Genomic DNA, 27303 nt, shown 5'->3' with positions numbered 1-27303 from the left:
AATATAAAAAACGTAAAAAATACGTAATTTCAATTTTGAGAGTCCATTTGATAGTTTATAAGCTTGAAAATGATCAATAATACGAAAAATTTCTATTTTTTGTAAAATACCATCCGTTAACCTTAAGAAATCGTCAAACCTTCTAATTCAACACAAAATTCCGTTCTCCCTTCTGCATCGACATCGAAAAGTCGCTCATCAGCTGTGTTTTGATGGAATAAAAAATTTACAAAAATTCCATCAAAACCTCATTTCTCATCGACAAATTAAAAAATAAACCACTCACGATGTCAAACAAGTACCTCAAGCTCGCCGAACTTCCCACACAATATGCGAAACGGATGAATTTCTTGTCCAACCGGATATTCAGTGAGTAAAATTTTCCTCGTGTTCTGACAATTTTTCACAAAATGCCTTTAAAATCTATTTCCAGATGAAGTTTCGCGTCCCACAAACAAAACTTCGATGCGAGTCGTGAAGCTGTTCGAGAAAAAACCTCTGCAAAAGACAAAATACTTCGTTAATTGGTATCCGAGACACTGGGAAACGGGCTACATGATCATGAAATTACGCAAATACGGATTGTTCCGCGACGAGCATCTCGATTTCAAGGATGAAATGAACCGATTGCGAGCATTGAGAGGCAAAGCACCACCTGTGAAGGAACTGAAGCCGGGAAAATCGCCGAAAAATCGGATTTAAGTTGGTTTTAGGAGAGAAAAATTAGTTCAAGAAATAAATTTTAATGAAAAAAAATGTTTTTTGTACATTTTAATATGATTTAATTTGAACTACGAGTATTTCTAAGTGTTTTTTCTTGGCTCAGCTATATAGGTAGACAATTATAATTGCACAAGATTTAGTTGCCTTTTGACAGGACTTAAAAATTATATAAAAATAACAACATTTTCTAACAAATCTAACAAAAAAATTGAAAAAACAAAAATCTTTGGGCTTAACTTATGGCACTAAGGTGTAAAATGGGCGATAATTCAAGTTTTCAGCTCAATTTATGTACTAAATATTGGTAAAAGTGCTTTTCCCTGAAGTTCTGGCAGGTACAGACGACATCAACGAACGATCGGATGGGAGCCCATTTTAAAATTTCTGCCTTTTGAGCGATGTTGACTAGTTCATTGAATCTAAAAAGAGTAAAAATTTGAAAATTTTTCATCAAAAAATATTTTTTTTTACATTTTTACCTGAGATGATTGTTAAAAAGTGCCTTTTTTCGATAAAATGTCTTCATTTAATTTTTTTTATAATTTTTCCAAATCATGCAACGTCTCCAAGACACACGACATGCTCCATGCTTGAGTGCGGCACGAATCTCTGCAATAAGCGCCATCCTCATTTGTCAATTCTGGCAAGCCTCGCCAATGCGACGTCTCAATTTCGTGCAAATGTTTCGTGAGAATACTCCACGTTTCCGACACTGTCGCATCTTGACAATTATTCAACTTTGAGAAATGCAAACGGGCACGCAAGTAAAATCCAATTGGCCAAACCCATTCGGGTCCTTGATGGTAATTGGCGCCATGCGAGATTTTCGGATCGTCGCAATCAATGGAATTGTCGTAATTTCCGCGATATCCCCAATCTTCGGGATCCAAAGTTTTCATGCCGAGCGGTCCCAACAAATATTTTCGGGCATTTTCCAATGCTTCCCACGCATTTTGCGGATCAAAGATTTCCGGCGCGACAGTCATGGCGATCGTAAAGTTGGGACGAAGTTGGTAATCGGCCCATTCGTGTGAGGCGCCGCAAGAGTCCTTGTAAATGCCGCGTTTGTTGGCAGATGGCGAGGAAACGTTGTTGTGTCCGACGAAAAAGCGTGATTCGAAGTTGTCGGCGATCTTGTCGGCCCAATCTTTGTAGCTCCATGTGAGGGTAGCGCCTTCGCTGCATTGTCGAGTGACGCCAGAGTGAGGAATTACCTTCTTTTCTGACATCTTTTGGAGGAAACGTAAGGCGCAGAATTGCAAACCAACGAGTTCGACTGCTGAACCGTCACGTGGAGTTGATGGGATGCCACGATTGCCGCTTTTGTTGCAAGATCCCCTGAAAAAAAGGTAAGATTTTATTAATTTTTTGTAATTTAATTTTTTATACTTTTAAAAATTAATTTTAATTTTTTTTTTATTTTTTTTTTTAATATTTAAAAAAAAATTTTTTTTAAATTTTTTTTAACATTAAAATTTTATAAAAATAACTTTTATTTTTTTATAAAATTCTTTTTTTTTAAATATTTTTCAATTTTTTAAAATTTAATTTTTTTAAACAAATTTTAGTTAATTAAAAATATATAAAAAAAAATATTAAAAAAAGGATAAAAAAATATTTTAAAAAATAATAAAAAATTAAGAACTGTAAAATTCAGTATTGTAAAATGTAGAATAAAATTAAGTAATGTAAAATTAGAAGCAATATTTTTTTTTCGAATACAATAAAAAATTTTTAAAAATGTTTCACAAAATTTCAATTTTCGATACAAGCATACGAGTTAAAATTGTTAAAGGATTGTTAAAGAGCTTCACAAAAATTTAATAAAATTAAAAAAAAATTTTAAATTACCTAAATTTAAATTTTTATTAATCATAAAATTAACAAAATTAAATTAAACATATTTTTTTAAAAAAAAAAAACAACAAAAAATAAAAATTTAAATAAAATTCTAAATTATTTCATTTTTTGTTCAATATTTCAAAGTTTTAAATGAAAATTTTTTAATTTGTGAAAAATTTTCAAATCTAAAATATCTAAAAAATAAATTTTAATAATTTCAATAAATTTTAAATTTTAATTTATTTAATTTTAATATTAAGTAAATTGAAAAATTTCTACTTTGACTTTCAAAAAAAAAATTTTTTTAAAATGGAAATTTGCCTCATTAAAAATTTTTTTTTAAAGAAAAATTTAAAAATAAATACTCACATTTTATCCATCCACGTGCCACAATTAAGTGCATTTCCGCCAAAAACGAAGCCCGTATCCAAATCCACGCCAATTCTATTATTGAATCCCTCATCTTTCATATGTGCATCGATCATTGTGCCGGCATTGCGTTCCCTAAACGCCAACCCCTGGAAATGTTTCGTGAGTGCTTCTTGAATTGTGTCATATAGGAACTCCATGTGTTGCCCGGGGGCATGAGCAGGTGCATCGTCAGTCGGAAAGATGCGCGAAATCTTCTCCTTGAGAATACTTTCTCCATTCGGCGCCTCCGTGGCGTACTTTTTGATGCAATAAAGCCACCACCAAATCGCATCGCGACAATTATACCGAGGATTTTTGCCGCCATCCAAGAGATTCGGAATCAATCCGTGTCTCAAAGTCGTACCAAAGCTCAAAATAATTTGTTTCGCCTCTTCATAGCGTCCCGTGAGAATTGTGAGTCCCGGAAGCGCAATAAAAGTATCTCGACCCCAACAACGCATGTAACCCGTCGAGAAATGCGGCAATCCTGCTGACAACGTTGGATATTCGATCGCTTGATTTCCCGTAACTTTCGGAAGGCCTGACGAATTGCATCGCGAGATGAATTGAACGGAGCCCAAAGCCAACATTTTACAAAAAGTACTGCCATTTCGCACGAAATCCGACATTAAATTGAAAACTTGTTGGATCAAAGCGTTATAAACGCCCGTGACGATGACATCAAAGTACGCGGGAATCATGTAACGCGGAATTGTCTTCAAAACATCGAAATGAGGACGAAGCCATTCACCCAAGGGACGCAATTTGGGGATGCAACTCAGGCGATGAAGGATGTAATCCAACATCCAATTGCCTTCGCGCAAATTTCCGCAAATGGGGTGTCCCAAATCGTCTTTTGGAGAAATTTCGCTCAAATGCGAAACGATGCCTTGGAAGCCACAATAAACTAAATTAGCGAAATTTGGGATTCCATAAGTGCCGCAACCCGTTAAATCGCGTTCTTCTTGATCGCAACAATACAAGGCGTGGTTCAAGTCGACGAGATCTAGCCCAGAAACGACTTTTTTCAATTCCAAATAAGCTCCGGTTTCGCTGTGGAAATCGTCGACGACACGAATGAGCTTTTCCAAGGGGAGTTTTGCGTATTCCTTAAGTGAGGCACGAATGGAAACGACTGTTCCGGGCTTCAAATTGTGCATATGAAGGATCGTATGAGTATCTGTTCGTTGAGCTTCTCTGCCAAAAACATCAGAATCCTTCAGCTGGATGTGCTCCTTGGTCTTTACGACATATTCATCCAAACCATTGATGTACTTTTCGTCTTTTTTGAAGTTTTCGGGCGGTTGGAATTGAGGTCCAGTTTTGTGAGAGATCGTAGCTTCCAAAATAATCTCATCCAACTCTCCTTCGAACGCGAGTGAACGAACTCCCGTCGGTCCCGCATGCGGATTTGGCTTGTAGAAGCACGTATGGGCAACAGTAACGATCGTTTGATGCGTTTTCGGCGAATGACGAGTCACCGCAACGATATCCGGATGCATTTGATCGACGAAAACTTGATTGAAACCTTGTTCCGCCATTTCTCCATGAAGTAAATTTATCACTTTACGTGCGGCGATCATGCCCGTTTCGTGATTTACGTGCTTTGGCCATTCTTGGTATTGACGCTCCTCGTTGACGACGTGAATGTGATGCGGAACGAGTTCGTCGTACCCGCGATTGCTGCCGGTAGCGCAACATGCCATGGCGACAAGAGCTCCGGTTGGAAGTAAATCGAAGACGGAACGTTTGTCGACGGCAGAGGGATTGTCGTGAGTCAAGTCCAAGAATAAAGCGTGTGCGATATTTGGAGCGATGGGACGTGAGGGGCTGACGAAGAAGGCACCAACTGGCGCGCCGCCATAACGATAGACAAGACGACCTTCTTCGTGCGAATTCCATGCGGCTTGTGCTTCACGAATTAAGGAGTTGATGCCTAAGCGATTCACGAAAATGTTGTCTGTGCCATCGGAGTTTGTGAATAATTCGGCAACGACGTACAGTTCAGGATTGATTTTTCTAAAAAAAAATTATGAAAAAATTTTTAATATTTTGAGCAATAACATAATTTTAAAATAAAAAAATAATTTTTTAAATAAAAAAAAAATAAAAATAATTTTTTAAATAAAAAAAAAAAATTTAAATAAAAAAAAATATTAAAATTTAAAAAAATAATTATTAAAATTTTAATTTTTTTAAATAATCTAAAAATAAAAAAAAATAATTTTTTAAATTAAAATAAATTTAAAAAAAATAAATTATATTAAACTAAACTAAATTAAAATTAATAAATAAATATTTTTTTTTCTAAAAAAAAATAATTTTTTAAATAAAAAAAAATAAGTAAAAATAATTTTTTAAATATAAAAAAACTAAAAATAATTTTTTAAATAAAAAAAAAAAAAATAATTTTTTAAATAAAAAAAATTAAAAATAATTTTTGAAATTTTTGAAAAAAATTAAAAATATTTTTTTGGATCAAAAAACACATTTTAAACACACAAAATAAAAAATTATTGTGCTAAAATTAAATAAATTTACGAAAAATAAATACTTAATTTAATTGAAAAAATTATTTTGTCAAGAAAAAAATATGTATAACTTTTAACGAATTATTTTTTTTTAAATAAATATTTTAATTTATTTTAAAATCTATCCAAAACTTAATAAAAATAATTAATAAAATATATTGAAAAATTATTTTTTAAAAAAAAAATAAAATAAAAAAAAATTAAATAATTTAATTAATTTTAATCTAAAAACTTAACTAAAGAATTTAATACAAAATTCAATCTACGAAATTTAATTTTAAAAATTTAAACAAAAGCTTTCTCGTAAAAAATGACGTATTTTAGTTACTTTGACCAGAATTCATAAAAATAAAAAAAAATAACGAAACATCGGGCACTGAGCCAAAAATCTGATTCGCATTACTTACCGCGCACTATCGAGTAAATATTCCGCGACATGCAAGGGCGTCGAATGGCAATTATCCAGACGAACACCGTCAAAAATGCGCGCCGTCGTATCCACATACTTCTTCATGTGTTCCCACAAATAAGGACAATCCGCAGGTTTCTGTCCGAAACGCAATTTGACACTATCTCCCCATCCAACGAGCTCTCGACGGAAATAAACTGTCGTATGGGCAGCTTGAGGCGCCGCAAAATCATGCAACGGATCTCCGCCCATCACCCAACCGTTGTGCGCCATGAAAAATTTCCCATTCTCATTGTACATCATCTCTTCGATCTCCTTGATTGTCTTTCCCTCGATGTTGTCGTGTGTGAAATACGTTTGGAACAGCGGATATTGCAACGAGATGCCCTTGACCTGTGGCCCGTCACCTTGCACACGTTCATAGCGTGCGCCCGCGAGACAATTGTTGATTGCATATTCCATATCAGCGTGAATTTCGCGTTCGATTGCTTCGTTCAAGGCGATACAAGCCTTTCGGAATTGCTTGACGCAAATTTTAACGCGAGTAGCCTCATCGCCCGCACTGTGATGATGCAAATTGTAAATTTTAACGGCTTTATCGAGATCAACGCTGGAAGAACGTCGCTTGTATTCCGGATCAAATTGCAAAATGACCCGATCAAGCGAGATAAAGTCATCTTCATGCCCGTGATGACGATGTTCGGGGGATGGAGGACCAATTTCCTTCAATTTCGCTTCAAACTGGGCAACAACTTTCTCCACGTCGCATTGGAAAAATTGATGCAACTTGATTTGAGGTACATAATGTGTCATAACTTGTTGTTTCAACGCTTGCAAATGTTCTTCGGTCTCAATTATTTTAGGTACGCCATGCTGTTCGAGCTTTCCTGCCTTCACATCGGCACCACATTGAGCCAAAAGTGCATCCAACAAAAACGCAGGGCGAAGATGGGGGCATGTAGCACACGAATAACTGCATTCCGGATGCTCCTTCAACCACAAAGACTCGTTTGCGGTGTGATTCAACACAATATCACAAATACTTGCGATTCCCCATTCCTCACGAATCTTCTTAATGACCTTTTCGACATCATCAAAACCGATTTTGCCCCCTTTTTTCGCTGCAAATTCAGGATTTACCATCAATTGATCCGCCAACGAGTAACAAGAACGGGATCCGCCCAATTGTTGAATCGGCGTAAAGTGAATTGCATTATAGCCCGACTCCTTGGCTACCAAAAGTTTGGCTTCCCACGTCGAAATCGGTCCCAAGAGCTTTGCGAGAACAGTTTGACACCGAATCGCGTCAGTTGGAACGTGTTTCCGCGCCTTTGGAGGTCCCACGAAAATTTTTGGCTCAATTAGGATGAACAAGGAACCCTCGGGCTCGCCATTTTTCTCGTAGGAGAAGTAAAAACGGAAAGATCCCGACTTTTTGCACGTAATTTGGCAATAAAGGTCAAGATCGTTGATGAGTGTGAGTCCATCGTAGTCCGCTTCGACAACTTTTCCATCACGTGAATGCCATTGCATGACATGATATTTCTCCCGAACGAATCCATCTTTTTCAGTTGCCGGATAATTCGTGTAAAGAACGATTTTTTTGCCAATCAAAGCGGATCCTGGCTTGATTTTTAGCGTGTCCTCGCGATGTAAACGGTACAAAAGATGCGATTGTTCGCCATGATTCAAAGCCAAACTCAGTGTATCTGGCATCTTTTCGCTTATTTGCTGATTATCTACGAAACGAGAAAAACAATCAGAGATTATGAAATAAATCAAAGACGAATTTAAATTACACGAGCGATCGATTCACGAGACAGTCACACAATAAATGACCTGATATTTGTAATTAATCGACGCACGAGAGTTGTTCCAGTTTTTGTTTTTTTCGTAACTTTTTTGTTTTGTTCTCGCAATAGGTCACCTTGAGTGTTTGGCATGACATGTGCTGTCATCTAATGTCTCATTTTCCGAACTACTCGCGATTTGCCGGTTAAAAAAACAAAATTTTCCTTACCTCCGAGCACCATCCAATGCAAAAAATTACAAATTGGATTGTTTGTAACGAAAGCCATACTTTCTAAAATACGAACATTTTCCAAAAAATCCTTTAATTCGTTCTAATCACAAGCTGAAAGTCCACTGAATGATGAAAGAATTTATTTTTAGCTGATTTTAAACTTCAGAAAGATGAGATTCGTGATAACTTGAGATTCAGTGAGACGACAAAACAGATTTTTACAACTTCAGATAGCAACAATGTACGGAATTCTCTGAAAAATTACAGAAATTTACGTTAAAATTACTTTGTTTATTCTAAAAAGAAGAGAAGAATAAATTAAAATGAGAGAAATTTCGATGTCGATGTGAGTTACTCCCTTTAGAATTGAATTTTGTACTTGGTCACGTGGTTTCATGAAGAATAACTGATGAATTTTTATCATTTTTTTAATTTTGATCTTAATTTTTGATCAAAATTGAATTTCAAAAGTAAAAAAAAAATTGTAAAATAATTCTGTGACTTCGGATTTCTTCTGACATTGATTCTAAGGTACAAATTTTTTTTTTAAAATTACCTGAAATTAAAGAAAAAAATTATTTTTTTAGGTTTTTTTGTACAAAAATGTGTTAAAAAGTAATTTTTTTCGATTTTCAATTAAATTTTTTATTAAAAGTACGTATTTTTGACTAATTTCCATTCCACACAGGCAATCCGCGGTAACACATGGCAGCTCGTTGTCGTATCGTAATCGACGTTTCTCTCCGTAAATCCGAAATTATTCGACACAAATTCTTTTCGGCCTCAGATTGAACGATATTTAGCTTCTGAATCGTATCAACTCGCCAATTCTTCTTAAAAGTCTCGTACCACGTGCGTTTACAGTCCGTATTTGGCAGCCAGCGACACAAAATAATGGTCGACATCAAATCCGTCAAGTAATCTGTGACAACGAAGAGCATCCCGAACACCGCAGGACACAATCCCGCCGCATAATATGTGTGACTGCCTTGCAATTCGCCCCACATGCCTTTGGAATTGAGTCTTCCGCTCGAACATCCGAACAAAAATGTCACAGGTTTGATTTTATGTTGCATCAGTTCAAAGTCTTTGATGAATTGGAAGCCGCTTCCGTGTCCGCAATACACAAAAACATCCTTTTCGAAGAGTTCCGTGAAGTTTTCCTTCGTTGGAGCTTGACCAACGACTAATTTCCACTTTGGCATCCAATATGAAAGGTATTCAACCATTCGTTCTCGCATACTTTGAAGATTATTTTCGGGATCGACGATCGCAAAACCGTCCTTAACGTTTGTCATCCAATATCCGTTCTTAATTTCGGAAGCGTATTTCGTGTAAATTGTCATCATGGCATGAAAAGAGTTGAAACGACAAAAATCTTGATCGATATTGAGCATTTCCCACAGTAAAAAATCCAAAATTTCGTCAATGACGAGCATGCAGGGGAAGGATTCTCGCGGATTTTTGACTTTAAAAGACTTTTGAATGTCAATCAGGAACAAAAAAAGTCTTTTTACTTCGGCATCTGTTTCGGAATAGTGACAACAAAACTCGTAAAGTGCCTTGTGTGACATCAAATCGATGCGGCGTGCAAGCAAACTGACAATTATCCGAAATTCCGTGCTACTTTTGTGTTGTTTGCAATATTGGTCGACTTTTGCGTAGATTTTCGCTTCCATGGCTTTGTCTTCGGTCTTTTTAAAGTATCCTGTCAGCAAAAAGCGCCATGTTCCGAACCATTTTTCCTGTTCTTCGACGAGTTTTGTTAATTTTTCCTCGACAACTCGCAGATTTTCCCAATATTTTTGACGATTTTGACCGGAATCTTGCTCCTTGTTGTACATCAAGTTCTCCTTCAGAGCCTCGTAAATCTCAAAAACTCCGGTATACATGCGATCGTTATCGCCCGGCGGCACGACAATCGCTAAAGGTCGCTTGTCATTCAATTCCCATCGAGGATAGTGAAAGAGGGTGATGATCAATCCCGTGTCTTTGCAAGTAATTTGTTTGTTTGTCGCACCAATGAAGGAAGAATCAAATCGTTTTGCAATTTGAACGACCATCCATTCAGCGGGAAGTGTCTTCGAAGCTGCATTTAATTCACTGAAAAGTTGGTTGATGGAAGGCGGTTGTTCAGGTTTTGACTTTTTGAGGCATTTGGAGACGTCATTGCGGATTATTGGACAAAGAGCTCCTAAAAAAGGGAGTTTTTAGTGAATATTTGATAAAAATTGAAGAAAACTCACGTCGATCTGTGGAGATGACATCTCGTTCGGGGTTGAAATTGTACTTGATTTTGGGAATTGCACTCAAAGCCTCCGTTGAAGCCAAAATAACTGACTTGAAATCACGTTCTTTGATCATTTTCTCTGTTTGGTACAGTAAATTATCTGAAAAATAAGAAATTTCATGAGACACAGAAATGAAAACAAATCAAATTCTTACATTTTGCGACGGGACCATTTGTACTTTTATTGATGGCGAGAATCTGCTCGTTCAATGGAGCCTCAAAGTCGATTCCTTTATTCATTTTTGGTTAATTTTTCATTTAAATTTGTTTGTTTTTCATTAATTCTTTTTTACCCGCCGTTGAGATTTTATGAGACGAATGAAATTGATGCTTTTAAAATTGCCATTATGCTAATTCATTTCCGTTTGTCAATTTCCTGTTTGGCGCCAAAAACGGAAATGCGGCAGAAATTTAAGTTAATTCAACATTATCAATTTCATTCGTCTCATGGCGTGATTTTATTTTACGAGATACCAAAATTTTCCATGAATTTCCACGAATTTTCCGTAATTTTCCTCATAAAAATTTAATTTTTATTAAATTAAAGTCAAAAAATTAAAATTTCTTTTATAAAACATTCAAAATTATCAATTTTTAATTCATAACTTTAAAAATTTCCTCATGTCAATAAAGAAAATTCAACGGAAAATTTAAAACTTTTGCCCCTTTTGAATTTTCTTTGACATTTTCCTCGACGCCCCTGTTTTATGTCTCGGTATTTTTCACAAAATCGATTGTGAATTTTCATTTAATATTGTAAATTCTAACTCAAAGGACCTATTCTATGGACTTTCATGCAAAAACTCAAATAAAAGCAAACATTTTATAAGGACAAAGTGAAAAACAATTAAAAACCCGGTGAACAGTGAATTAAATAAAAATAATTCTAGAAAAAAAATTGCCACAAAGAAAAAAACTACAATTTATAGTAAAAAATTCATTGAATAAAAACAACAAAAAAAAAATTAATCGATTTTAGCACAGAAAATTAAAATTTTGCCGACAAGTGAAAAATAAATGTGAATTAATTTAAAGAGGAATTCAAAATTTTAAATAAAATTCCATTAAAATAAAATTAAAATTTATCAAAGAAATTATAAAGGAATTTTCTACACACACAAGTGATACCTTTTTTGGATAAAAATATTTCAAACTACTACCAATGCAAGGTAAGTAAAAGAAATTTTAATCTCAAGAGGCAGAAAATTCATCTTCCGGTAGTGAAATGGGTTTAATAAGATTTTTTTTTATTTGTGAACGAAATATTTCAAGCTTGTTTATCACAGAAAAGAAAACGACGAAGAAGAAGATGTTTCTTTTTGTTGAAGACATGTCTAAAAATAGTTTAAAGAAGAATTTTTAATTGGGGTGAGTGAGAAATATTATTGTCTTTCGGGACGTCAGTGGCATGTATAAAAATAAAATTCATTTATTTATTGGAGAAAACGAAAAAAAACCAGCAGAATTCTCAAGAATGTGGGTCATTTTATTGGGTAAGGTCATTTGCGACTCACCCAATTTACATTAAATTCAATTCAATTGAAAAACACACTTTATATAGATCAAACATTGACCGTAAATGCACCTCCTTTTTGATATTCGATTGCACTTTTCACACACACACTTGAGTTTTCCCTTCACACCACTTGTAAAAATATTTTCGCTTCATTTATTAAATTGCAATTATTTTATCATCAATAATAAACGTTTCAAGGTGATGAAAGACGATGACAAGGGGAAAAACTTTTTGACGCGAGTCTATCTTGTGCATGCAATATTTAAATAAATAACAACAACAACAACAAAACGTGTTGTTGTACTTATTCTAGATTTTTTTTTTTTTTTTTGGGTGCAGCACTTTGATTTTTTTTTCTAACCCTTCTCTATCGTGGGCTTCGTGCAGAACTTTTTTGATCTAATCGTCATCGACACTCCTATTTTTTTCTTAGTGATTTTCCAGTTCCTTGATTTTTAGTTGATTATTAGTGATATGATATGAGAAAATGAAAATCGATTATTATTTTTGTGTCGTAGATTCAAAAATTTATAGTGCATCCTTTGCCTCGCCCAAATAAAAATTATTGTTCTTTGATGTAATTATTTTTCGATTTACTTTGAATAGAATTAAGATTAATGATTTTTGAGTGCTTTTTATTTAATTTTAATTTATTTGTGTTTTTTAATATTTTGTTTCAATCTTTTGAATTTAAAAAAAAATATTTTAGTTTAAAAGAAAATGAAAAAAAATTATTTTTTTACCAAAAACAAAAAAAAAATATAAATAAATTAATAAACTCGAATGAATTTTCAATAAATAAAAGTTAAAATTAGATTTTTTTTTATTTTTTGTAATAATAATATTAATGTTAAGAACTTACAAAATTTTTATTTTTTTTTTAAATAATAAATTCAAAAATATTTTCAATAATTTTAAAATTAACTTTCAAGTAATTTGAGAAATAAAAATTTTCTAAGAACTTTTAAAATAAAAATGATTTTAATTTTTAAATAATTAATTTAATTTATTATTAAATTAATTAATTTTAATAAAAAAATAAAACCTTCAAATAATTTTTTTTATTTTTTTAATTCTTCAATTTTAAGAAAGTAAATTAATTTTTTTAAATAATAATGATAACAAAATATTTTTTTATATTTTCTTTAAATAAAAAAAAAATTAAAAATAAATATAATAACAAAATATTTTACATAAAATATAACTTTAAATTTTATATTTTTTTGTTTATTTCTTAAAAATAATTTTAAAAGTGTTAATTTTAATTAAAAAAATATATATAATAACAAAATATTTTACATAAAATATAATATTTTCAAATAATTTAAGGCATTTTGTATTTTTTTTATATTTTTCAATTTTATAAAAGTAAATTAAAATTTATAATAATATCAAAGAAAAAAATCTTAATTTTAATTAAAAAAAAATAATGAATAAAATAAAAAATATTAAAATAAAATATTAAATTATTAATTTTAAAATAATTTACATAAAATATAACTTTACATTCTATAATTTTTTTTTTGCTGTATAAATATTATTTTTTTATATATTTTTAATAATATTTTTTCTATAATTCAATTTAAAAATCACTTTAAATCTTTCGTTACCCTCCTCCAGAAGTTTGCTCATTAAACACACAAAGTCTGACCTAATTTAAAATATTTCGCTCACACGACTAACACACACACTTTATTACATCATTAACATCATCTACAACAAACACTTGATCCACACAATAACGTTGCAACGATGATGCATACTTTTGATGAATACTTGAGCTAAAACATAAAATTCTCCGCATACGAGAATCAATTAAAACAATTTGTCATACAAATAATTCGTTGTTGTTGTTGTTGTGCGCAAGCATCTCGTGATAAAAATCTCTTTGAATGTGTAATAAAGTGCGGTCCATTAGAACCATTGGGCTTTGTTGTGAATGTTATTTCTTTCATTTTGACATGACATGCCAGAAGAGAGAGAGATTATTGTTAATTTATACAAGAAAGATGATGATGGAATGTTCCATTTGATAAATAAATCTTTTATTCTTTACAAAGTTATTTTTGTTCAAATTGCAATTTGCACTCTGTGTTCATTGTTTTGTCCTCTATTTTTTTCTAAGCTGTCTATCATTTTACTACGTGCTGCATTAACATATGTTCGGGTACTCGCCCTACTATTACTATTTTCTACTATTTTCACCAATACTACAAAACTGACACTATCTGTTGCACACACATGAATGCACTCGACACGAAAGCGCAGACAAAACTTTGTAAACTTTTTATTGTCTCTCGGATTATAATACTACTTTGACTACTACACAAAAAATCATTTTAATGCATTTGTTACAGTTACCTGCCAAAGTTAAAGCCCTACCTACTACCTTGCACGTAAATATTTTATAAACGCATTATTTATGGAATAATGACAGTGTTGATGATGATGATGAGAAATTACGATCTTATTAAATATTTTTCCCTTTTGAACCTATAACAACATCTCGTCTTCATCTTCTGGTTAATGTAAAATTCATCTCTATGATACCGAACCAATACAAGTTTAATTTAAAAATATGAAGAAAAAAGACAACTATGAGTACACTGTGCTTACGTGCATTGATCGGAAGGAATTTTAAATTGCCATGTATCGAATACACATAATTTTAATGTGTGTCTAATAATAAATACTACACATGTGTGACGAACGAATGGAGCTCTGAGTGTTGTAAAATGTACATATGTGCATATGCCGCCCGATCGACCGAATACCGATGAATGTTTATTATTACATATGCGAGTAGGTATAGATAAATTGAATACAAAAAAAAAACAGAACGAGGAGAACGTGCTAGTAAATACAACTTAAAAATATTTTACAGTGCCGTTTGTTAATATAAAATATTTTATTATTAATATCAAAAGTTTAATTTAATTTATAAAATATTTTTATTTTAAATTTATTTATTATTTGTTAATAATTTTATTAAATAATAATATAATAATTTTTTCGTAAAATATTAATAACTTTTAATATTTTTTAAAAAATAAAACTAAAAAAAAAAAATATTTTAAAAATAATAAAAGATTTACATTTATTTTAATAAAAATAAATTTTTGTGAAAATTAATTTAATAATTTAAAATATAATAATACATTATTTTAAAAATTAAATGAATATTTAACAAAAATTTTTATTTAAATTTGTTAAATATGTTTATTAATTTTTTTAATAATATCGAAACTATAATACTATAATAAACTATAATACCTAATATTATTTTAAAAATTATAATTAATTATAAAAATAATTAAATTAATATGTAGAATAAGTATTTTTTATAAAATTTAAATTAATTTTATTAAACATATTTTATGTATTTTTTATTAATAAATAATAATTTTTATATAATTAACATTACCTATTGTAAAATAATTCAAAAATTAAAATAAATAATTAATTTTTTTAAAAATGTTTTATTTATTTATTTTTTTTTCTTTTATTGACATTACCTAATAAATATTTTTGCTAAAAAAAATTAATAATAAAATAAAAAATAAATAAATTAAAAAAAATTAATAAAATATTACAAAAAATATATATTATAAATTAAATTATACATATACATATTTTTAAACATATATAATAAATATATTTTTAAAAAATAATTTTTTAAATAAATTTTTGTTATTCAGTCAATATTATCCGCCGGTACTGTATCCAACTCTACGAACTAAAAACATTTTATGAATGTATTTTACGAATATATATACAAATAAATATAAATACATAGTAAACACTCAGTTGTTGTGCATGAGTGTTAACATTTTCGGTATGTACTGTGAGTGAGTGAATATTATTATAATTGAATACGAACCATTCAGTTTTAGTACAACCGCACAATCGTGAACATTATGATCAAGAAATATTTTACGCGCAACATCATCGTGAATGAATATTACTTTTCATAAGAAAAAAAAAATAAAAATAATATTATTCTGTACAATTTAAATAAATAAATACAAAGTTATAAAATAATAAAATTGAAATAAAAATTGAATTATTATAAAAAAAAGAAAGAAAAAAAATATTTTAAAATAAAAAAGGCAAACTTCCTGTTAAGTAATAGTCGAATATTAATAATTATTATTTTAAATACGTATCAAATCAATACGAATCTTAACAATTTCTACACGAAAAGAAAATAAAAGTGGATTTTTTATATATACAAGAAAAAAAGTGTCTCGTGTAAGCCTACATCAAAATAAATAATAAGGAATAAAAAACAACAACAACATAAAAAAAAATATAAATAAAAAACCTGCTTCATCAATATATGGAATATAAATATCATACAACAAGTCAGGTGTGTAGGTAGAAAAGTGAAGTAATTATATGAATGAATGAATGATCTTTGAAATACAATATATTTTAATATAAAGTATTTTGCTATGAGAATTTTGTAAAATTACATCAAAGTATTTTAACACAAGTAATAATAATCTACATTATTAATATATTAACAACAATCCGCTACAATTATATGAAAAATAATACGTTTACGTGGTGTTTTTGTTTTTATTTTGAAATAAATAAGTATGGAATGAAATGTGTAACAACAATTACTGTCGAAAGAATTTACGTATTATTGCTAAATTTCTTCCAATTATTATTTTTATCTCGAAAAATATTTGTGCAACTTTTGAAAAGTGTTTATTTTGTCCAACCTTGTATTATTATTGGAAATTGCTTTATTATATTTGTATTTCAGGACAATAAATCGACAATAATTGCTCGAAAAATAATATTAAATGCGTGTTATTTACTACTTGAGTTTCTATTTCGACATGCCTACGTATGGCATTTGTAATAAAAAATAAAAATAATAAATTGTAAAATATTGTGGTTTTGTTTTGAATCGCGCCACCGTTGTTTTGCGGTAGACATTCGATCTCAATTTTACGGATCATTTCAGATTTCGTTCTCAATTAAATACAAAAAAAAAAGTAACACTTTGTTTCTTTTCTCATTGAACTCACGTAGTTCATGACAAGTTGAGTCATCACTTCGGCCATGTCCTTTTTATGATTAAAATTTGATTTATCAGTTTATTGCTTGGCTTCGACGTGCATACCACGAAGATAAAAGTGTGTCAGAGCAGACAATAGTCGTCGTTCGTCGTCGTCGTCAGTCAGAGGCATTGGTATGTCATTTTAATTTTAGAAGACAAAAAAAAAGTTATGTAGGTGTCATTCAAAAGACAAACACTCGGGTCGTCGAGTCTCCGAACTGTGTCGGTGTTCGTTCTTGTTTGTGCACGAATCGCGTTAGAATTCCCCTCAGATAAATATTTTTTTCTGATGATATTCCGCTTCGTGCATGCATATTATCTTGTTATTATCAATTAGCAAGGCAATTCGACGACTTTCTGTCACACATTTGCTCTAAACAACGTTGTTTATTTCGGTTTGGCTTAAGGAATTTCTTTCTGTCGTAATTCAAGGAGGGAGAAAATAATTTATAGAAATGCATTTTTAAGTCGTTGTTTGACGTTTTTCTCGTGTAATTTAATGTGTGTTTGGATATTTCAGAGTATTAAGTACATACTGATGACTACGCATAATTTTTTTTTGGGACCATCCCATGTATTGTTTTCGATCGTCGTGTAAATATTTTAAAGTCGATTATTTATGTACGAAAAAGAAAAATAAAACAATGAGTTGTGAGTAAAATAATTTAGGCAGTGAGTAAGGCTGATGCAATATGAAAAAATGTTTCGATTTAAAAAAAATAATTTTTAATTTAATTAAATTACTTATAATTAGAAATTTTGTAGGTTTTAACATTTAATTTATTAATATTTAAATAATATTAATAAATTTTAATTAATATTTTTTTATAATTCTTTAATTTCTTAAAAATCAAATTAGGTATTTTGAAAAAACATTTTTAATTGTTTTTAGAAAAAAAATCTAATTACAAAAAAGAAATTATTTGAAATTTTGATTATTTATTTATTTTTTTTTTTTTTTTTTGATAAAAAATTAAAATATTATTCAAAAATTTTTTTTTAAATTAAAAAAATATAATACAATAATAAATTAAAATAAATAGAATATTTAATTAAAAAAAATATATATATATTTAAAAATCAAAAAGGTGAAAAATTGAAAATATATTTTTTTAACAATTTTTTACTTGAAATATTTTAATTTTTTTTAATTAAATTAAATTAATAAAAATTAATATTTTTTATTTAATATTTTATAATTAAATATTTATTAAATTTTAATATTTTTTAAAAATTATTTTCAATTCTTTGTAATAAAAATTAAAAATTACTATACGTCAATAAGTAAATTATATTTTTACTAATTTTTTTAAATAAATAATTAATACAAATAAAATTTTAAAAAATATTAAAATATTGCATAGAAAAAATCAAAATTTTAATTCAAATGCAAAAAAATTATTTTAATTTTTTTTTTAAATAATTTAATTTTAAACATCTTCATTAATTGAATCAGCCTAAATAGTTACTTTTAAGGGCACATGAAACATGTACTAAAAACCCGTTACCAAAACGTTTTACGAACTTTTTTTATTACAATTTACCGTCAAGTCAATCATGTTTCCTAATCAGACCACAAAGATCACCTTAGCACCATTTAATTGATTATTCCGGGCATGAAATTTTATCAAATCTCTTTCGTCACAAAAACACTCTTATTAAATTAAAAACAATCGTTTGAAAAAAAAAATGTGTAAATTGTTCTACATTTAACGTGTCGTGACTTGACCAGTGATAAAAATCGATACGTGCATCGCATATTTTCTTCGTTTCACAGTTTGAGACTCGTTTTCTCTCCATTCTTGCCTATTTTATTTTTAAAGTAAAAAGACTTACCGAAAGCTACTCGCTCACCTGTGTTCAAGCACTTTTATGGCTTATCATCAAATTTACATCAAAGCTTGGATTTTACACGCCTCTTGAAGAATATATGGGAGTAATCTATTAGCAGTGTAATGTTAAATATTTCTGTTTCTTTGCCAATTTTTGATTTACATAATCATCAATCGCTCACGCTGTGTTAGATACCCGCGTCGCCTCTCTCTTTGTTTGTTTGCTAATGTCGGAATATTCCGAGAATCTAAATATTTTTGTGCCGTAATGTGTGTGATTTACCGCAAAAAATGACGTTTAAGTTTACGAATTGAGCGGATTAGCAAATAAATCTCAATTTATTCTGTAAAATTGCTCCGAGGTAGACATACCCAAAACTATTTATCTGGCATCTTATAAATTTTGAGCATTTAAATACGACATGTTTGGGTTTTCTGTGTAAATTCTCTGTTTATTTTATTTTATTTTGTTGTTTATACTTACTGCTGGTTGTTGTGTGGCATCAACGAACTCGTCGAGTGTTTATGTTCAGTGGATCAATATTTGGAAGAGCTTCTGTTTAAAATTCTCATCAAATATGGTAATTAACTTCAGCATTGAAAGCGAATTATTGTGTCAAACAGAGGACATTTTTTTTTTATTTTTTTACGTTTCGTTTCGCTCGAACCTCGTGCATGACAAAAATAAACAAGAGCAAACCAAATCAAGTTTGTGATGAAAGTGAAACTACACCGAGCAACTTGTGATGATAATAAAAATATCGAACATGCGGTTTTGCACCGCACCACTTGTCGCGATGCAATTTCTTTTGCACAAGTGCAATTTTTTAGTACGTTAGTGGTTAATAATAATTAACTCTCAAGATGATTTTTATGATGATGATGAGGATCGGCGTCGTATTATTTGCTTCGTTGTCGTCATCAGAGTGTAATGCAAAACTGCTTGTAATAAAGATGTGAATATTAAGTATTAATTACCATTACAATGCACATCACCATATTGTGAAGAATTCATTTTTCGCAATTTTAATAAGAATTTGCGATAATGATATAGAATTAATTTTAATTTGTTTTAAGAAAAAACTTGAACTGAGCTTTGATAATTTTAAAATTATTTTTTTGAAAAAAAATATTTAAAAATTTAAATCTTTAAAATTTTTTTAAATTAGAACTGCAAAAATTTTTAATTTAAGTTTAAAATCTTAAGTCAAATATTTGAAAAAAAAAAATAATTTACATTTAAATTTAAAAAAATTATTTTTATTATAGGGAATATTAAAAAAAAAAATTTTTTTCCAAAATTTTGGTATTAATATATTTTATATTATTTTAAGCTTAAATTAAGCCACTTTCAAATTAAAAATTGAATTTTTAAGTTTTCAAAAAAAATTTAAGTTAAAATTTTTGAAAAATTAAATTTTTTTTTCAATTTTTTAAAAAATTGGCAAAAAAATTCAGTATTTTTATGAAAAATTTTTTTTAGAGAAAATTCAAGTTAAAATCAAATAATTTTCAAAACAAAACTGGCATTTTTAAAATAAAATTGAAAATTTTTTTAATTTTTGAAAAATTTAAAATACAACAAAAAACGATAATTTTATGAAATATTTAAAAAAATTTTTAATTTTTTTTTAATTTTTTAATATATTGGATTTTTGATTTTAAAATTAAGTCAATTAATCTTCGCTTTTCTAATTTTATTTTTTTATTAATTAGGTAAATTAAATTTATTTATATTTTTTAAATATTTTTTTAAGATTTTTAAATTTTACTTAAGATCTTAATTGTGTAAAAATTATAAAAAAATTTTTACTACTTTATTTTAATTAAAATAATTTTTTTTCATTATTGAAATTTTATTTTGACTTTAAGTCATAATTTTAATGAAATTTCACAAAATAAAAAATTAAGAAAATAATTAAAAATTTGGTCACGTGACTCAAACATTTTTTCATCAAATTTTCGATAGATAATACGACTTTAAAGCAAGTTAAGTTCATATCTAATATAATTTTAATGTTTACTGGACATTATTATCGTTTTTCAATCAAAAAGTACCAAAAAATGTCAAAAATTTTCCTTTTTTTCTAATTATTTTTATTTTTTTCTCCTGAATTTTTTCGGAAATAATTAAATTTAATGGCCTTACCAAATTTTTGTTTTACTCTAAGAAGGTTTTAAAGCTGTTTTTCTCACTTATCTCCTCAAATTTCTTTGTTTCGAAACACAAAATCTCCACATTACATCATTTTCTACTGATTACATTTCGAGTGCGATGCAGAGAGAAGATATTGTTGCGCACGTAATATAAATCGTTTAAATATTTGTTCTACTTCATTGACGATTGATGCGCAAATATAATATGCAAAGTTGCAAACTCTATGACAGACTTATTGATTTGTAAATGTAAATGCAAAAAGTAATTGATCAGTGAATAATACCTTGTTTATTGGTATTTTACATCCATTTAACGCAAGTTGTGTACAACAATTATGAATTCCGATACCGGGAGAGTTATTATCGTAAAATGTGCAAATTTGCTGCATCAACAAAGTCTGAAAAAAATAAAAAAAAAATAGGATGTACAAAAATTACTTTATATTTAAATCCAATCTTTTAAGGGACATCCTACAATATTTACGACGTTTTTTTATGATTTGTTGACTATGCAATTCTACTCAACTTAACTATACGGTTAAATGTCTTAATCGTATGCATTAAAAGGTGCTTTATTGTTATCATTTTAACGACAACTATAAAAAAATTTATTATACAAAGCACAAGAGGAGAAACTTGGTCAACTATTATTATTGGCAAAAGTTCAATAAAATCTGATCAATATTGATTATTGCCATGTAATTCAATTTGAAGACGTTGATTTATTTATTGAGGCAGTCAAGTATAAAAAAAATATAACAAAAATCAAATTAAATTTAACCTTTGAATTTCGGCATATATGATTCACACAAGTTGGTGACGAAGACAACGATGCCGATGCCTTGACTCGAGTCGAGTCAAGAAACAAATCGAATGTAGAATTAAATTAAGTGTACAGAGAACTACTGATGTGTGAACCATTTGAATAAAAAATACATTCGATTTTTTTTCTAGTACAATAACATTTCAACCTTGACTTGCCAAGTTAAAACAATGAAGAAAAAAATTATGTCACGTCTTAAGGACTCGAATCTCTACTTTTACATAATATTTTAATGATTTTTTTGCGAGATTTAATTTTTTCTTATTTTTTAGTTAAGGATAAACTTTAATTAATGCATAAAAAAATCATAAAAAAATATTGGAGGTCAAAAAAATTTACGCAATTTAGAATTGTTGTCTATTTCACTTTATGTCAAATCAATAAACAGGCTGGAACTGAAAAAAAAATATATAATTATTTTTTTAACCATTAGAGCTGAATTTGTATGCCCCCCGGCATTAATTACCGTATCACCGCACACACACATGTCTGATATCAGAGCGGAGCAAGAGTTAATATTACGTTTCAGCAAACTAACGATTTTCTGATGCATAACATGAATCGACTCGACGTGATATAAAAATGACAAAACGGAAGGAAAGACACACATATATGATTATCATCATCAACTCGCACATCGCAAGCGGTAAATTTGTGTTGCCTTGCGATATATTACTGTAATGCGAAAAAGACTGCTACAGAAAAAAAAATGTTGAAAAAAAAAACAATATTTACCAACTGAACCATAGTTTTCTGCTCTTATGAAAACATATGAAAAAATCCCATAATAACCATTAGTTTATTCCCTCGGAATGTTTGCTAATGTGTTATTATGGTGATGTCGATAAAACTATAAGTAATTCACCTCGATGAAAGTTCGATGCTTCTTTACAACATTTGTTACTATTTGTTCGTAACTTTAAATGTCAAGCCTAGTTTTACTGAATATCACATTCACATGTGTTAGAAAAGTTGGAAAAAAAACTAAAAAATGCTGTTAGCGAATGTTTTTTCCTTCCTGCCTAATGTTTTTTTTTTCGAATCAATGACTTTCGAATAAATAACAAATTCAGTTTTTGCGCGTTTTTTCTCGAGTGATAAACAAAGTCGAACCGGTTGCAACTTTGTATCTTACTTTTTACTTATTTTGAGTGAGTAAGTAATAATTGGTTTCTTTGCACTGCCGTTAATTATCTTTTTTTCCATTCTAAGGAGTGTCACTAATTTTTCTTTTTGCGAAATTTTTTATCTGAATTGCATGAAGAGATCATTGCATGAAGGTGTTAATTATTGTTTCAAGTTTCGTGTACAATTAAACGACATAAATCATGGAACGATTTTAAGGCAGGCCATCATTTATCAAAATATGGTGTCTCTGAAAAAGTGTAGGGAATTGATATTGGGCTCATGAACAGTGATGGATTTTGATTTTTTAAGAATCAGAATCTCCAATTCGTTAATTTTTTTGCTTGGTTTGGATTAATTAGAATTTTTGCTTGGTTTGGATTAATTGGAATAGATTTTATGCTACAAGAGGCTTCTTTTAGAATGATGATCATCTTTCAGAGAATCGATGTGAAAAAAAATTTAAAAAAAAAATTAAAAAATAAAAAAAATTAAAAAAAAATTTTATTAAAAAATTTAAAAAAATAAAAAAAAAATTTAAAAAAAAAACAAAAAAAATATATAAAAAAAAATTTAAAAATAAAAAAAATTATTAAAAAATTTCAAAAAATTATTTTTAAAAAAAAAATTAAAAAATTTAAAAAAAAATAAAAAAAAATAATTAAATTTAAAAAAAATTTTTAAAAAAAAAATATTTAAATAAATAAAATTATTTAAAAAAAAAATATAAAAAAAAATATTTAAAAAATAAATCGGAATTGCAAAAATAAATTCTTCACAAATCTTGCCACAATAACTTCGAGACGATAAAAAAAACTATAAAACCGCTTGCGGAGAATGTGGGCTGTGATTGATTGATGCCATGACTTGATACTCGGCAGCAAGCAGTGGCGCAATACTAATTTGTTGCATATATTCACGTCGCACACAACCACAAAAAATATCAAATGCCATTTTATTCGCATTTCTGCAAAATGCAAAAACAACTGCAATACGAGATGAACACAATTTTAATTATTGTAATTAGTGTTATATTGTGCTTTGCGACATTTAATTGAACCAACGAAAGATTTATCAAATTATCTGTGGAAGAGTCTGTTTCTTACAAATAATTGTCGTTTTCATCGCGCGTACGTTGAAACTTTGTTCAATTAAGCTCAATCGTGTAATGTTGAAAGGTTAATTGAATTAGTCATTCTAAGTTTCAAATAAATGTCATCATTAAGGCATAAAAAAATCATCAAATCGATATATTGGCGTGATTTGTGTCAAAATTCACGAGGATTATCGAAAATGTCTTAATATCTCGTCGATCGATGATTTTCTTTTAACAAACCGAACAATTGTCTACATATCATGAAGTTTGTTTTATTACAATTTTATTGGTCTTATCTCTGACTCGAAATCAATTTAATGTATTGTTGAAGATGAACTCGATTTGTTTTTGTTGATTCAAGTTTATTGCTGACCCAAGTGTTCGTGGTTAACTTTTCTCGAGAGTTTTCGTCTTTTTTTGTTTGTCTTATCATTTACAAATTAGATTTGTTCGGTGTCTCTATTGATTTTTCGGGTCGTTTCTGTTGAATCGCTAACACGATAAGAAATTGTTGTCTGTCGCCCATTTCCTATTCGTTTGTTTATTCACACAATTAGCTTTGCCACAAAACCCATAAGTCACCATTGTACCACAAGCTTTCTAAACACTTGTCATTGTCTTTCTTCTGTCGTCGTTGTCGTCGTTCATATGCAAATAAAACTATTTAAAAATTCACATAGACACCAACTTGTAATGAATTTAAACGCATTTCGCTCTTACTGAGTCGCGTTTTTAGTGCATCGTAATGTAAAGTGCTCTGTGGACGAAAAATGGGTAAAGTTGATCCATTAAGGAATCATATTGACCCCTTAGGAGGTCAAATTGACCCTTGAAGAGAATTTTCTGATCATTTAAGCTTAAGGAATCAATTTGTTCAGTTAAGGGCTCATTCTGATCCCTTAAGGAATCAACTTGATCCCCTTTTGAGTTGATGACCTCAAAGTGACCCCAAAATAGATTCTTGCAAGAGGTCCCTTAATAGGTCAATTTGATCCCTTAAGATATTTGATCAAATTTGCTTCTTAAGGGATCAAATTGACCTCTTAAGAGACCTCTTGCAACGATCGATTTTTTGGGTCATCTTGGGGTCATCTGTAGACCAACTCAAAAGAGAATCAAGTTGATTCCTTAAGGGATCAAATTGAACCCTTAATGGAACATTTTGATCCCTTAAGCTTTATAAATCAAAAAAATCACTTTAAGGGTCAATTTGACCTCATGAGGGGTCAATATGATGCCTTAAGACTTATGAATCAATCTGACCCGTTTTTCGCCCATAGGATCGTCTACCAGCAGCAGCGTCGCTTGTCGCTTGAATGCAAAACCCATACAACAACAAAAAAAAAGCCATCCAAAAATAGAAAACACGGAAATGTTTAAGCATGCAACAATAAGCAACAGTCAAAATTGTCTCTAACAAACGCTTATTGTCTCATTCTCTCTTGAATCGCACATTTGTACAAATTTTTAACTCTTTTTTTTGTATTCATTGTTGCACGACGACTATTTTTTTCGACTATTCATTAAAAATAAACGTGCGTTTTGTGTTCAAGTGTGTATTTTAACATGAAAGTGCAATACTCTTCTGGTGACATTTCTATTAATAGCCACGTTGGAGACAGTTTAAATCATTTTGAAAGCGATTTCATGGAAGGTAGATTAATTTTAAATGATTTCAAGACAAGTGAAATTTTTATTTTTTTGGCTCACATAAATTCTTGTATAAGAGACAAGATAATTGTCCAATGTTCTCTCTTTTTCGATAAATGCTCGATGTTATATAATACCATTGAACGTAATCCCATTACTTAATCCAATTTAAATTTATACACACATTCATTCAAAATAATATTTCGCAAAACTTGAAGTAAATTGTTGTAATTATGTACTTCATGTTTCATTGATTATCGATAATTACTTTCCATTTCCTTTGTTTTAATTTTTAGCAAATACATCTGCATAGTTTTCGTGCATTTACTGGATATGAAGAAAAATGAACAAAAGAGAACATTCGAAAATGTCGAATAAATTAGCAATAAGTTTAAATTGTTTTAAATCATGTACTTTGAGTGTAGATCGAATGCTTGTCAATAATTGACTTGACTTAATTAAGAGTACGGAATATGTTGATAGACATTTCCTATATACTTGAAAATGTGTGCGAAATGAAGACGACGACCTGGTTGGTCTTTACATAGAAGAATTTTATCTTTAATGAGTTGAAAGTTTCTAACGTTGTGAAAAATTTGTGTCATGCGAAAATTTAAAAGAATATGAAGGTTCTTCTTTAATATACGAGATTCAGTTTTGACCTTGTCGACTAATGCCACTTTACGTGTGATGATACTTACCTTCACGAAAGTCCAAGCTCTATCATTAATTCTTTTAAATGTCTAAAAATCCTTAAAAAAATAAAAAAAATTAATTAGTCAAAAATATTATTTTTTAAAAAATTATCAGAGCGTTAATTTTTATAAAATTATTTTTAATTATAAAAAAAAATTATAAAATTATAAAAAAAAATAATTAAAAAATTATTAAAATTATAAATAAAAAAATTAATTAAAAATTTATAATTAAAAAAAATTAATTTAAAATTTAATTAACTTTAAATTTAATTGAAAATTTTTTTAATTTTTGAAAAATATTTTGTTTTAAGTATAATTCAAAAATAATTTCATAAATATTTAATTTTTTTTAATTTTAAAATAAATTTTCATAATTTAACTTTTTTTAAGAAATTTAGATATTTTTTTTAGATTTCAAATTATTTTAAATTTTTTATTTTAAAAGTTTTTTAAGTAAAAAATATTTTTTTAAAAATTAAAATATTTTGAATGCGAAACATAAATTTCTTACAACTTCATGGTTCATTAGCACCAAGCTCATTTTGGAATTCTAATCGAATATTAATTACTGTCATTCATTTATTTTTAAATTTATTACTATTATCGAATGCCGGTTCACGATTTTTGCCTTAATGAGCGAATAAAAACTAGTTCAGTTTTTTTTCTGTCTTTTGAAATAAAGACTTGCACGTTCCATCAAGGTTATACCGCATGATTGTCTATATCGGGAGATTAACTGTGTCGTAAATAATTTTTGTTGCGCAACAAACTTTTAAGAATCTCTTCAAGTCGACACAATATGCGACAATTAGTCAAATCAGGCTCATTATAAAAAAAGAGCGAAGACACGTGTCGTTAAGCTAAAAATATCACGAGCCTCCTTCATTGAATTCGTCAGTGATTGATTTGACACGTCAGATGAAAAAAGATGCTTCTTAGCATTTTTTTTATCGTATCCGCTTCTTAGTAGCTTTCTTTCAATCAGTATTTTGAGCTGAGGAAAATCGTATAAAAAAGGACTCTTGTAGAAGAAGAAGAAGTAGAAGCATTGACGTCAATCGTTTATTTCTCTTCCTTTCTTTTCCGCTGCCTTTATTGTTATT

General features: G+C 29.1%; 4 protein-coding genes across 6 annotated transcripts in view; 2 read left to right on the top strand and 2 right to left on the bottom strand.

Annotated features, from left to right (window-relative positions):
- Window positions 1-183: 183 nt before the first annotated feature.
- On the top strand, window positions 184-764 carry LOC134827568 (small ribosomal subunit protein mS33). Its single transcript, XM_063840276.1, has 2 exons — window positions 184-369; window positions 434-764. The coding sequence occupies exons 1-2, from the start codon at window positions 288-290 to the stop codon at window positions 700-702; spliced, it is 351 nt and encodes a 116-aa protein (XP_063696346.1). The 5' UTR covers window positions 184-287; the 3' UTR covers window positions 703-764.
- Window positions 738-8211, bottom strand: LOC134827567 (glycogen debranching enzyme). The gene is made up of 5 exons (XM_063840275.1): window positions 7937-8211; window positions 5915-7655; window positions 2935-4995; window positions 1203-2061; window positions 738-1142 (listed from the first exon to the last, which is right to left on the bottom strand). Exons 1-4 carry the CDS (start codon window positions 7992-7994, stop codon window positions 1260-1262), a joined length of 4662 nt encoding a protein of 1553 aa, XP_063696345.1. The 5' UTR covers window positions 7995-8211; the 3' UTR covers window positions 738-1142; window positions 1203-1259.
- A 349-nt stretch (window positions 8212-8560) lies between these two features.
- On the bottom strand, window positions 8561-10533 carry LOC134836876 (separin). The gene is made up of 3 exons (XM_063852146.1): window positions 10385-10533; window positions 10186-10329; window positions 8561-10133 (listed from the first exon to the last, which is right to left on the bottom strand). The coding sequence occupies exons 1-3, from the start codon at window positions 10467-10469 to the stop codon at window positions 8608-8610; spliced, it is 1755 nt and encodes a 584-aa protein (XP_063708216.1). The 5' UTR covers window positions 10470-10533; the 3' UTR covers window positions 8561-8607.
- Window positions 10534-10998: 465 nt separating this feature from the next.
- LOC134831712 (serine/threonine-protein phosphatase 2A regulatory subunit B'' subunit delta) overlaps window positions 10999-27303 on the top strand; it is a 39876-nt gene continuing 23571 nt past the window's right edge. For 2 of the 3 annotated variants that reach the window (XM_063845555.1, XM_063845706.1), the window contains exon 1: window positions 15655-16114. The gene's annotated coding sequence lies outside the window, so the exon portion shown is untranslated. Of the gene's footprint in view, window positions 11399-15654; window positions 16115-27303 lie in introns of those variants that run through there. The other variant, XM_063845632.1, reaches the window with a different exon arrangement.

This window comes from Culicoides brevitarsis, chromosome 1, assembly GCF_036172545.1.
Source record: "Culicoides brevitarsis isolate CSIRO-B50_1 chromosome 1, AGI_CSIRO_Cbre_v1, whole genome shotgun sequence".
Classification (NCBI taxonomy): Eukaryota; Metazoa; Arthropoda; class Insecta; order Diptera; family Ceratopogonidae; genus Culicoides; species Culicoides brevitarsis.
The sequence above is the reverse complement of the archived record's forward strand: the minus strand, read 5'-3'. Positions and strand labels throughout refer to the sequence as shown.